Source organism: Aristolochia californica, unplaced genomic scaffold, assembly GCF_029961685.1.
Source record: "Aristolochia californica isolate CCGP_79_NKW_82.1479 unplaced genomic scaffold, dmAriCali1.0.hap1 SCAF_8, whole genome shotgun sequence".
Lineage (NCBI taxonomy): Eukaryota > Viridiplantae > Streptophyta > Magnoliopsida > Piperales > Aristolochiaceae > Aristolochia > Aristolochia californica.
In genome coordinates, this window is record NW_027182279.1 from 40,249,162 (window position 1) to 40,261,302 (window position 12,141).

Below are 12,141 nucleotides of genomic sequence, written 5' to 3' on the forward strand. Positions count from 1 at the left end.
TATGGTACAAAAATAGTTTAAAATATGTATTCAGTTTTTTTTAATAATATATATATATTAACTATAATGACTATACTAAGTAAAAAATTAGATTTATCATGATAAAAATGAAAAGTTTCGGAGATAATCATCTTAAACGATTTTAATTAAACCGTCAATCTCAGTAATTTATTCTATGGATAATATATATATAAAACAATATGCAAAATCGTTTTTTCTTTTGTAATGATTTTAAAAAAAAAAAGTTCGGATGAAATGTTGAACGGATATTGCACGAAATTGCAAGGCTGAAGCGGTGGAAAAGGGAACAGGTTATCATAACATGATAAAGGTTGATTAAAAATAATTTTCTGAAAAAAAAAAATTGGGTGCAGAGGAGATAAAATTGAAGTTATTCGTGTTCCTTCCCTCGGATTCATTTTGCTCCATTACAATCTCCCGCCGAAATTGTTATTGGGTCTTCCTAGTATCAGAAAATTCGCTGTTCTATCGATGAGCTCATGATTTCTTGGCCTGCTTATGGTTCCAAACCGGCGGGAGCCATGGACGTCTTGACGACCTCTTCTATCAGTCGGTTAGTTCTTCCTTCCGGGAAAGTTCCAGCCCGCCGGCCGTGTATTCGGGTTTCGGCGGCGTCGAGGGAAGGTCCGGAACTGGATAAGTGGGACCAGATGGAGCTCAAGTTTGGTCGCCTTCTGGGGGAAGATCCCAAGCTCACTCTATCTAAGGTACGGTTACACTATTTTGCGAAGGCTTATTTATTTATCATTCGTTAATGGAATTGGTTTTGGAAGATAAATGGGAGCTCACTGATGGATCTCTTTTGCACTGAATTTGTAAAATGTTCGATTTATGGGAGATATTGGTTGTCAGCATTTTGTATGCATGCTTCTGACCAGTTTTTCATGTTCTTCTTTTTAATTGATGAAATTGCAGTGTTTTTCAACCGTTTTAGATAAATTGCAGTTTTTTGAGCTAGTTGTTACTTGTAATACTTGACAAGTGAACGTCTCATTGAGTTTCTTGCTGCAGATAATGGGGAGGAAATCAAACCCTGATGTCTCTTATCTTGATATTGAGAAAGAATTTGAGAAAAATAGAGGTAAATTGAAGGATGGCATTTCTGACGTCCCATTTGATATGAATGAAGATGCTAGGTCATCCAGTTCTTTAAACAACTTACAGCGTCCTATGAGAAATACACTGGGGGACAAAAAGTTGGATTTGTTACGACCAGTCATGAAGAAAGGAGTCAAAAGTGAGGTGACAGGTGAAGCTCCTACTTTAGCTGGGACAAAGTTGAATAAATCATCACAAGGCATGCATGCAATAAGTGATATTTCTAATGTGCCACTGCGAAGGCCTCCCACTTTGCAAGTAGACGACATAGAGACGGAAAAAACTTCAGAGCTCAAAATTAAGCCTAATCTGTTTCTGAAAATGAGGAAAGAAGTCAAGAAACCCATAGAGAATTTAGGTGATGTCACTCTGATGACGAAGCCACAACCGTTGGATACCATGAATCCCACTCAGGAAGACTTGCCACCTGAGGATATTTCTTACTCCAGACTATCTAAGCCTGAGGATGAGTTGGCAACGGTAATGTACAAATCTGCCAATAAAGTTAAATCGTGGTATTTTGGTTGAAGTTTGGCATATTTGTGGATACAGAAGATAACAGTTGACTTGCTTTCTCAAGGATTACAGACAACCAACCAGATGGATATGGAGCATCTTGAAAAAGAGGCAGCTGTCGTAGTTACTGCTTCTTTGAGTGTAAAGCCTCAAAGGTGCTCTCGGTCTCAATTTTCTGCTTTGTTGCATATCATGGCAGGTTGAATCAATAGAGTATCATTTTCCTGTCATGAGCTAGTTGTATTGCTTTGGAATAGATGCGTCTTATATTTCCTTTAGTTATATAGTAGATCATAGACAAAGACCACTAGCTCGGTGTGTCTCAGACTACATTTCTGTTCCTTGGTATTTTTCTTGCTTTAAAGTTTATGGTATTACAGGTTGGAGCCACCTGCTAATGAACGACATGATCATGATGAAGCAGGTAGGCTTAATCTGAAAAATGAAAACAGTCAAAATGATAATTCCGAGATTAAAGACATTCAATCATCAGCTTCAGAGGTAAAGTTTTATCTTTTATTTGAACTATTCTCTTCTTCACTGCATAAATCTAGTCTCCTCAATTTTGATTCCATGAACCATATTCTGAAGTCAATAAAACCTTGGAGATACTGGTTTCCCTATGAACTGTTTGCATCTTTTTGCTTTGTTACAAAAAGTGGAAGGTAAGCTACTTCAAATTCACAGCGACTATTGCTATGCTAAATGTAGGAACAAGAAAAAGACAACTGGTCAAGGGCAGAAAATCTGCTTCGGACTGGACAAAGGATAGAAGTGGAATTGATTAGCTGCAGCAGCAGAGGTTTTGTTGTAAGTGAAAATTTCCTTAAGTAGCTATTTGCATATTGTTTTTTTTCCCATTATTATGGTTGTCTGGAGAAAGAAAAATGCTTATCTTTTCTCAGTAGAGCTTTCTTCTAATGCATTGGGCAACAACTGTGATTTGATATTAATTTGAGCAGTTAATGACTTACCTGAACTGGATGCTTGTTCGGAAGGCAGAAACGCTGAAAACAACCTGTATCTTCATTATCTTTTAAATGGAACTTGGAGCTATTCTAATTACCTATCCAGCCTGTAGCTGCTCTGTTTTTAAGCTATTAAAAGGATTGCTTGGCATCACTTATAGTGCTAAAAGTACCATTATTCAAGAGGATACAATCTTCAATAGCTAGGTTGTGGAGTTGATTGAAGGAATGAAAACTGAAGAAATTGAGGGTAAAAAATGACAGAAGAGGAAAAGAAAGGATGAAGAGAACAAGATGACCTATGAGAGTCACAGGTAGCATAAAAGGTATATGTGCAACTTTTCAGGATGGAGTGGTGCAATAGAGGCAGTGAATCGATAAAGATTTCTGGGTGAAGAGCCGCAGTAAGGAGAGAAGGCGGAAGTATTCGGGAATTCTTTCTGTTATCTTAAAAGTGATATAAGCTACAAGCTGCAGCCAGTATTTTGAACTTCAAGTGGCGCAAGAATTCAAAATGTCTCTTTCAGCCAATCCATTCAACTTGATGTTTTCAAGGCAGGCCATGTCCTATGCGAAAATTTTAATATATTGTGACATAAATTCATATGTACAATTGCAGGTTTTCTTGTCTTTAGCTTTAAGAACTTATAATTTCATTGAAATTGAAATAAATTACGAGGCAAAATCTGTTCTTTATTTTGCCAAAGACTAGTAAAGGTATACATGGAAAAGAAAGCCATATAATTGATATTTTTACTTCGGAAGTGCTATTGAGAGTCCGTGTTCTTCTGGAATCGGTGGGTTCTTTCGGAGTTGCAATGGAGTTACCTTAGCTTCTTATTCTGGCCCAATCGGAATAGCAAACTCCTTTATTGCTAAGCTTCTCAATCTCAAGCAGGGGTTGTTTACATTCAAGAGGTTGATGGGAACACTACTTTGGATCTATCTGCTTGTGTTCCAAAGGGATTATTAATCCCCCTTGGAGGCACTGACAGCTATACCATGAGAATTTGCACCTAGTCTCTCATTTTCAATGTTCTTGGTGTAATATCCCAAGATCAGCCAACCATGTGGGTGACTTGCCACAATTCAACCTCTCATTGTAAGAGGGTCTCTTCCTGAAATGAAGTATAACCCTTCTGAAAAAATGAAAAAAAAAAAAGAAGTAACAGATAGTTGAGTTATTAGATTTTTTGTGGCAGATAAAACCTAACTGGTTTAGATAATTCGTCCACTAATCCAGCCAATCCATTCCCAAATTTTACATTGTTTGGTTTCTCCCATGAGCAACACTAGGGAATGAGTTGTTCTGATTGAACCTGGATTATAAAAAAGGGCCCAAGGATATAATGTCGAAACCTTGAACCTTAAATTTTTTCCGATCTTCTTGTTCTGTGAATTTATATATTCCAATTTGCCATTCAAAAAAGTTCCTGTTTTCTTTTTCATACTTCTTTCTGTGAATTCATCACTCACACCTTGTACATTTATTTGGTCAACTTCATTGCAATTAGATCAGTTCTAAACTTCAAATTTATGCTAATGTTAATACTTCAGATTCTGAGAAAATTGCATTGCAGAACTAGTTCTCTTAATTGCCTCATGGCAGTCCATATGTTCATGTTTTTCTACTTCCCATTAAAAAAAATTATATTGTTTTCTTTTTCACATTTTCTTCTGAGAATTCGTCACTGACACACTGTACACTTTTATTAGGTCTACTTCATGGCAGTTGGATCAGTTCTAAACTCCAAATTTTTGGCAATACTTTAGCTTATGAGAAAATTGCATTACAGAACTAGTTCTCTTATAATTGTTCATTCTTTTCATTCTCTGCTGTATTTTGTCTTATTTAATGTTTCTCATTGGAGCTTTTTTGCTACTCGTCACAGGCATCTCTTGGCTCATTGTTAGGTTTTTTACCATATCGTAACCTCGGTGCCAGATGGAAATTTCTTGCATTTGAGTCATGGCTAAGAAAAAAAGGGTTAAATCCATCCTTGTACAAGCAGAATTTGGGCATTCTTGGAAGTTATGAAGTTCAAACTAAGAATCTTCCTCCAGATGCAAATTCTCTTTCAGAAGTAGATCAGAAAGTAGAAAAAAAGAAGACAGTAGAAGATTTGCTTAAAGAGTATGACAAGGAGAAGACCAAATTTTTATCTTCTTTTGTTGGTCAGGTCTGATAGCTTGTAGCCTGACTACCTTTTTATTCACTATTTTTTCTTATGCCTATTTTCATTTTATTATGGTTGTGTTTTCTACCTGTTGTTTGTGGAATATTTGCACTGTCGCTTGCATCTGCCTCTGTGTGATTTGGTTCATTTGTTGCAGAAAATCAAAGTAAATGTTGTTTTGGCTGACAGAAACACCAGTAAGCTCATGTTTTCTGTAAGGCCTAGGGAAAAGGAGGAGTTAGTTGAGAAAAAGAAAAGCCTCATGGTATGATTTGTGTTTACAATACCAATATGATATCTTCGTATTTGAAGTTCTGTAGTAACCAACCTTTTTTATCCACTCTGCATGGGTAGAGAAAGTCTGCTTAGGTGTTTCTCTGCTGTGGTGTTTGCTATGATCAAGTTCCATAAATTCCTTTTTTTTGTAGGCTAAACTTAATGTTGGAGATGTGGTGAAATGCTGCATCAAGAAAATCACTTATTTTGGCATATTTGTTGAGGTGATAAGAAGTATCTTCTGTACATTTCCTACTCATATTGGAAAAGCTTCAGGATGCAAAATCTTGATCATATGTCCTGTTGTAGGTTGAAGGAGTACCTGCATTGATTCATCAATCAGAAGTCTCCTGGGATGCAACTTTAGACCCATCATCCTATTACAAAGTTGGGCAGGTATGTTGTGTGCATCTCTGATCATGTAGTTTTTATTTCCTTTAAGTGAAATATGTTGTTTGTGTTTGGTATTTGTTGAAATAGATGTGACATACTTTTTGTCACTTTTAGCTACCAATTATGCGCTGTGTGATGGCTATTTGGTTTGTAGATAGTGGATGCTAAAGTTCATCAGCTTGATTTTGGGCTTGATCGCATTACCTTGTCCCTTAAGCAAATAGCGGTAACTTTTATTTGCTATACCTTTTCCTTTCCAGGATATACTTGATTTGAGGAACATTAGATGATTCCAATTTTGGCTAATAATCTCGTCTTAAAAAAAGACTATTAATCAACATTATCCACTGTGCCTCACAGCCAGATCCACTAACGGAGGCTCTAGAATCTGTTGTTGGGGATCACAATTCTTTGGGTGGCAGTCTCGAAATTGCGCAACCAGATGTTGAGGTATATTTGTTCACACTTGATGAGAGGAAAGAAAGTTCTTTTAGGGATCCAGTGCAACAGTCAATCTGGTTGACTATTCTTTATTTGCATCGTACCTAACGAATTTATCCTGCAATAACCTAATAAAAGATGAGGCCACCTTAAATTGTGTAAAGATGGCCATATAGATATGCTAGAATAATTTTATGCTAAGACTGGTTTTTCAAGCACTTTCTCCTTGTTTCATAGGCTGCAATGAAATATTTTTTATTTAATGGTGAAACATGCATGTCAATACATCAAAGCTACAGTATTTCTTGTTCTTCTCTCTTGGATGTATCATATGTTTTTTGCTAAACTTGTGTTCTTGAATATTGAACTGAGCAGTGGGATGATGTGGAATCACTCATGAAAGAATTAAAGCAGATAGAAGGCGTTAATAGCGTGTCAAGAGGTCGTTTTTTCTTGAGCCCAGGATTAGCTCCTACGTTCCAGGTATCTGGTCAAATCTAAACATTTGCATTTATTGTTTTCCATTTTATCTTCCATCATAGTCAACCTGCTTCACATTTTCGTTCGGTCTCTACACCTACAGTAATCTGTCTGTCCTTATTCTTAATAATCATGTTATGTGGAAAACTACCATGCTGACACTAGGGCTTAGAGAAGGTTTCACAAACCTTGTGAAATATTTGATCACCAGCCTTGAGTTTTCCTTTTCTTGATGTGTCTTTTGTGTTTCAAAATGTGAGAAATGTTCCTATTAACTGCAATATTTGGAGTTCTCCTTTCAATATATAAGATGCTTCAGATGTCTTACCATTTCATTCTCCACTTTCTTATCCATCATCCTTTCATTTGTTTCCTTTCTCCAGGTCTACATGTCTTCCATGTTTGAAAATCAATATAAGCTCCTTGCTAGATCTGGAAATAAAGTTCAAGAGGTAATAATACCCAGGCACCATTCCACAGAAAATGCTTAGTTTACCTGAAACCCATCTTAAAAAGATAAATCTACTATAATTTAATTCATGGGTATTCCTGCAGGTGTTAGTCCAAGCCTCCCTGGACAAAGAACAGATGAAAGCTACAATCTTAACATGTACAAATAGGGTGGAATGAGCAGTTTCAAATCTTTTCTGTATCTATTCTTTCATTTCCTGTTCCTTACTAACTCTCAGGTTAACCTGAATGGCCCTTCTCCTTTGTTCTTTGTAACCGATATTTTAGTCATCACTCAATCCAAATTATACCGGTGCAATGTGTCACGTTTCGGTTGAATTACCCTCTGTATCAGTTATACATCCTAAGTTTAGTTTAAAGCTGATACATATCGGACAATGTGATACTGATATGTTGGCCGAGATATCTAATATGTATCGTATTTTAGTGCCATTAAAATCGATATGTAATGCATATCGTCCGATACATGTGTATCGGCGGTGCAGGTGCCTAGTGAGACGCCCACGCCTGATTCGACAAATATTTATCCATTTTGAAGGGACATAGTTGACCGGAGACTCCTGTCGTAAAAGGACGAAAATGGCCTGCTTGTTTCTTCAAGCGCAAGTGCCAGATCTCCACTTCAACAACTCAGCTACTGTGTCTTTTAAAAATTTTACACCTTCCCCTTCTCAGAATCTGACACAGCGCCTCACTTGGATCCTCTACCACTTCTTCTTCCTCTTCTTCTCCTCTCTCTCTTTTGAGAGAAGGAATTGCAAAGATGGGAATGGGAACGAGCACCTTTATCATCAGATGGATCAACTTTGTCACCATGGTACCCGCTTTTTCTTTTATTATTTCTGTTCTTTCTGATGGGTTCTTTTGCTGCAATCTTCTGGACCTTTCGTTTTTCTTTTATTCTATGCAAGCGACTCCCTTTTTCTTTTTAAATGCTTGCTTCGACTTCTTTGATTTAATGGCTGTCCTCCTCTCTATTCGTTGATTTAATGTGATCCGGTGGTTGAAGGGGGGGAAGGGGAAGAGATCTTTTACCTTGGTGATGTAATGTGCATGATTCGGTTTCTAATGGTGTCGATGCTCTTCACTGAAAGCTTCTTCTTTTTCGTGTGAATATCCATTATTTGCGGTTCTTCAAATGCTTCCGCGACTGCAGTTTGCATGGCGTATTTTATTTTATTTTATTTTATTTTATGAGGTGTTCTACTTGAGAAAGAAAGACAACCCGGTTTCGTCGTGCTGCAGTGTGTCAACTGATGATTAATTTTGATGAAGGAGCCGAAATCTCTATTCCTCTGAGACTGATAGGTGTTGAGCTTCCTGACATTCCTGTGTTCTCATGCTCTTTGTGGTTAATATTGGTAGTGCTTATATGTTCTAGCTTATTTGCATTTTCCATCACAAGAAGAGAAAAGAATGAAGATGATCTCTAATCTTCGTCAAAAGAACTGATTTCTATTGTTTTAAAGGATAAAAGATTTGTGGTGTGTACTCTGCTAATAAGGAAGAGTTCATGTAAATCTTATATTTTCGTTCTTATGTGGTTAAATGCTTAAACTCTTTGAGAAAATAAAAGAGAACTGATAGCTTGGTGATAGTTAGCAAATTCGATCTAATTTTTGCTTTTCTATATTTTGGTCATTGCCGCCATACCCTGATGTTATATTAATGTGATGGGTAGCTTTTGGCAATAGCTACCATTTGCTTTGGGGTCTGGATGAGTACGCACCATGATACCTGTAGGAAATCCCTCACCCTCCCTGTCTTAGGTCTTGGTGCCTTCATCCTCCTGATGTAAGTAATCACTTCTTCTTGAAATTTGATAAAACTGATATTTTACAAATTCTGAAGAAATTCTAATTTTATTCTTTTCTTTTCAGATCATTAATTGGCTTTCTAGGAGCACTGAAGAATATCAGCATATTATTGTGGATTGTATCCTTCATCATGGTTCTGTGATAGAAAAGGGTTTAAAATCAGCATTATTGTACTTTCCATGAAAGGAGATACTATTTTTGTGGTTACCTTGACTACCACGAATTCAGTACCTTGCTATGTTGGGCTTAATCTTGGTGGCAATCTTGGTTTTCACAGTTTTGGCGTAAGTGCTACTGGCCCAAATGTCGAATTTAAATATTCTTTTCTTATTTACTTGAGTTGGTTCTATGTTCTTAGATCTGGCTTTCACGTTTTGAGGTTTTACTTGCGCTTTACATCTACTGCTTATAAACCATGTCTTTAATCCTAAAAAAAAGTTCTGCTCTCCTGCTGATGTTTCATTTCGGTGTTTCCCTATTTTGTTACTAGTTAAGCTCAGAAAAAAATGCAGACATAGTGTCACAGTTGTTGACATCTTCCAATTTTATTCTTTGATTATGGTTTCAGTTAATAGCTTCTATCGGCTGCATACTAGTTCCATTAGGGTAAGGAGGATGAAAACCTAGTGCATTTTAGTGATTGTTGTCAATCATTAGATCTGTAATCAGACAGGAAGTTGTTTCATCATTGTGTTTAGTACTAACTCCACAGCAAAACCACTCATCCCCGGATGCATGAGACATAATCTATACTAATTAATGTTTGCTTCAATCATCTGGTAACTAAGTTATTTCATCATGAAAATGTATCTTTGCTCTGTAAATCATCTACAACAAATTCCTTAATGTGTTAGGCCATTTTTTTCTCTTTTTTGGATGCTTTCACTTGCAGTCCTTACACTTTCTGTCAATCAAGTTTTATTATTCGTGATTTGATAGTATGGGATAAGTGGACCATACTGTTTAACATAATATTCTGTTTTGGATCTCATATATCCTTCTTGTTTCTAGGTTTATAATAACGAATAACGGGTCTGGTCATGCTGTTCGTGGACTGAGGTGAGACATCAAACATAATTTTATTGTCATTGCTTCAACTGCTAGAATGCTCATCAAATGGTCTTGGTTTACATAACAGGAACTTTTGCTTTATACTTTTTAGCTGGTAATTGTCTCTTGACTTAATTTTTTTCCTGCTTAGGTACAAGGAATATCATCTTGAAGATTACAGTTCCTGGTTCAGGAAACAAGTGAGGCATGCTTGCTGTTGTAGGCATTTCTGCTTTTCTAGATTGAATTTGTTGATATTTGTGAGCTTATAAGGAGCCCATTAAACTGACAGAAGCCAGCTAGAGGCATGAAACCATAGTTAATTTAAGCAATTTGATCCAAGATTTTAGTAGTGCTTATTATTTTACTATCTTCAATTCTTGTGTTTCTATGATTTCCTGATGATAACTCGCATTTCATTGCAGTTGAACGACAGCAAAAATTGGGAACATTTGAAGAGCTGTCTTGTGAAATCTGAAGACTGTGATCAGCTTCCAAAGAAATATAAGGTACAGTTTTTAATGTTTAGTTGGTCTTAAGTTTTATAGGGACATCGTCATATTGACAAGTGTTAGGCCTTTTCAGAATCTTAAACAGTACAAGGCTGCGATTCTAACTCCAATTGAAGCTGGTTGTTGTCGTCCACCCTCTGAGTGAGTTCTTCAATTTAAAAATCTCTTTTTCTTTTTCGTCATTGTAAGTTGTAGTTTGAAACTAATGATCCCTTGTTTTGCATCTCAGTATCGAACTAAAAGTTTTCTGGCATGAATGGAAAGATCTTTCTTCAATCCAACCAAATCGTTTGTTTCATGAAGCACTAAGATTAGTGCAGTGTCTAACTAAAATTGTTCAGGCCTCAGCAGTGATATCAGCAACTCATCTGCATGTGAGATATTGATGATTGCTCTCACTACCATTAGTATATCTCCAAACATTAGGCCATAAGAGATGTCTTTTATGTGGAGATAACCCCTGCTTGACTTTTGTATTTGGCCAATAAAATCATTTTTTCTTTTTTTTTTTCTTTCTTTTGTTCCTTCTCTTTTAAAAGTGATAGCCATGTTCGAAACTTTTCAAATCTCCACTTAGGCATAATTAATTGTGAAAGATAGGTGGTACATTTACACATAATTATGCTGGTGCTGTTTGCGTTGTGTCTCTGTAAAAAGGCTTTACATGCAGATAAGTAGATGTAAGATCATTCTCTCTCTAGCCTTGAAATATCTGAGATGCACATTAGACGTGCTTAATTGTACTGAAAATCAATGTCTATCTGCAAATTTTTAGGTGTGGCTATCCTGCCGTAAACGCCTCATTCTATGACTTAAGTTTTCATCCAGTTAGTACAAATATTGACTGCAAGCTTTACAAAAATTCACGGGCCATAAAGTGTTACAATTGTGATTCATGCAAGTAAGTTCTTTACCCTTTTTGTATATCCTCTTTTTTTTAAACAAAATATTGAACTTGTTGACTTTGTTTTCGACATAGGGCTGGAGTTGCGCAGTATATGAAGAAAGAATGGAGGGTTGTGGCAATCTTTAATATGGTTCTTTTTGTTGTTTTGGTATGTCTTCTATTTCTCTTGGAGCTGGAAGGCTTTTTTTATGGGTTTCTTTATCTCTTTGTGTCTTTATTGGTTTCATGTTTTTATGACCTCCAAGGCACTGAAAAAAGCATCACGCAGACTGTTTCTCCTCCATTTGTAAATAAGATTAAATTTGAGTGATACTTAGTTCAAATCATGGCATCAAACTTTGTGGCTCCTGTCTGTCAACTCTTTTATCACAACAACAGATGAATAGTATCTGGTGGCCTTGCTTTCCACTTACTAAGACGAGGACGAGAAAGAGTTTAATTTTATTGTCTTATTGTGAAATTGCATAAAAAGTTGTTTACAAAAAGCATAAACAAATCTGATTCATACAGATGGAGTGCCAGAGGAAGTTTTATCCTACCCTCTACTATTTTTTTTTCGAAAACAGTGATTGGATTTTATACCAACTGAAGCCTAATCTGTTTGAAATATTCCTTTTTTCAGATGAGGAATTTATTTTTTTTTTGGTTTTTCTCTGACAGTCAGATGATTCCTAGCAACTGGTCTATTCTTAGTTACATTTTTCCTTTCATGTTGTAGGCAACTATTTACTTTGTCGGATGCTGTGCAAGAAGAAATGCTGCGAGGAATTGTTCTTCAAAGGTTCGATGACTATTCCCAAGAATGTATTGTGTGAAATCTACTACTGAAAAGATCAATTTTTCAATTTATTTTCTCTGGAAGTGTGTATTATATGATTGGTTTTGGGTTAATCATTGTTGTTCATTCTCACCCGTGAGGATACTGCACATCCATGGACACTGCTGGTGTCTTTGCCTGGCAAAGGCCATTCACAGACCATTCAACATTGGTTAAATTTGAGAACATTTCTGGAA

At 36.3% G+C, this 12,141-nt stretch overlaps 2 protein-coding genes across 3 annotated transcripts; both read left to right on the forward strand.

The window, feature by feature from the left end:
- The first annotated feature begins 198 nt into the window (after window positions 1–198).
- LOC137938860 (uncharacterized) lies at window positions 199–7,171 on the forward strand. Of its 2 annotated transcripts, XM_068783935.1 has the most exons (15): window positions 638–728; window positions 1,033–1,102; window positions 1,186–1,599; window positions 1,708–1,790; window positions 2,016–2,136; window positions 2,347–2,445; window positions 4,496–4,783; window positions 4,938–5,045; window positions 5,209–5,280; window positions 5,366–5,452; window positions 5,604–5,675; window positions 5,810–5,899; window positions 6,266–6,373; window positions 6,754–6,822; window positions 6,926–7,171. In XM_068783935.1, the coding sequence occupies exons 2-15, from the start codon at window positions 1,058–1,060 to the stop codon at window positions 6,998–7,000; spliced, it is 1,731 nt and encodes a 576-aa protein (XP_068640036.1). In that variant the 5' UTR covers window positions 638–728; window positions 1,033–1,057; the 3' UTR covers window positions 7,001–7,171. The 2 variants fall into 2 exon arrangements, with proteins under 2 accessions (XP_068640035.1, XP_068640036.1); XM_068783934.1 differs by having other exon boundaries at window positions 199–728; window positions 1,033–1,599.
- Window positions 7,172–7,476: 305 nt separating this feature from the next.
- LOC137938978 (tetraspanin-10) lies at window positions 7,477–12,035 on the forward strand. Its single transcript, XM_068784121.1, has 11 exons — window positions 7,477–7,658; window positions 8,523–8,635; window positions 8,722–8,776; window positions 8,887–8,942; window positions 9,670–9,717; window positions 9,860–9,908; window positions 10,134–10,217; window positions 10,294–10,361; window positions 10,996–11,121; window positions 11,200–11,275; window positions 11,846–12,035. The coding sequence occupies exons 1-11, from the start codon at window positions 7,605–7,607 to the stop codon at window positions 11,915–11,917; spliced, it is 801 nt and encodes a 266-aa protein (XP_068640222.1). The 5' UTR covers window positions 7,477–7,604; the 3' UTR covers window positions 11,918–12,035.
- Window positions 12,036–12,141: the final 106 nt, after the last annotated feature.

What these genes read in the sequence shown, in the direction of transcription:
- LOC137938860 (XM_068783934.1), top strand. Translation starts at nt 501, where the DNA reads ATGATTTCTTGGCCTGCTTATGGTTCCAAACCGGCGGGAGCCATGGAC. An exon ending in TTGAGTGTAAAGCCTCAAAG is followed by an intron (nt 1,791 to 2,015) that starts GTGCTCTCGGTC and finishes ATGGTATTACAG; the next exon opens with GTTGGAGCCACCTGCTAATG. An exon ending in TTCAATCATCAGCTTCAGAG is followed by an intron (nt 2,137 to 2,346) that starts GTAAAGTTTTAT and finishes TGCTAAATGTAG; the next exon opens with GAACAAGAAAAAGACAACTG.
- LOC137938978 (XM_068784121.1), top strand. Translation starts at nt 7,605, where the DNA reads ATGGGAATGGGAACGAGCACCTTTATCATCAGATGGATCAACTTTGTC. An exon ending in CATGCTGTTCGTGGACTGAG is followed by an intron (nt 9,718 to 9,859) that starts GTGAGACATCAA and finishes TTTCCTGCTTAG; the next exon opens with GTACAAGGAATATCATCTTG. An exon ending in TGGTTCTTTTTGTTGTTTTG is followed by an intron (nt 11,276 to 11,845) that starts GTATGTCTTCTA and finishes TTCATGTTGTAG; the next exon opens with GCAACTATTTACTTTGTCGG.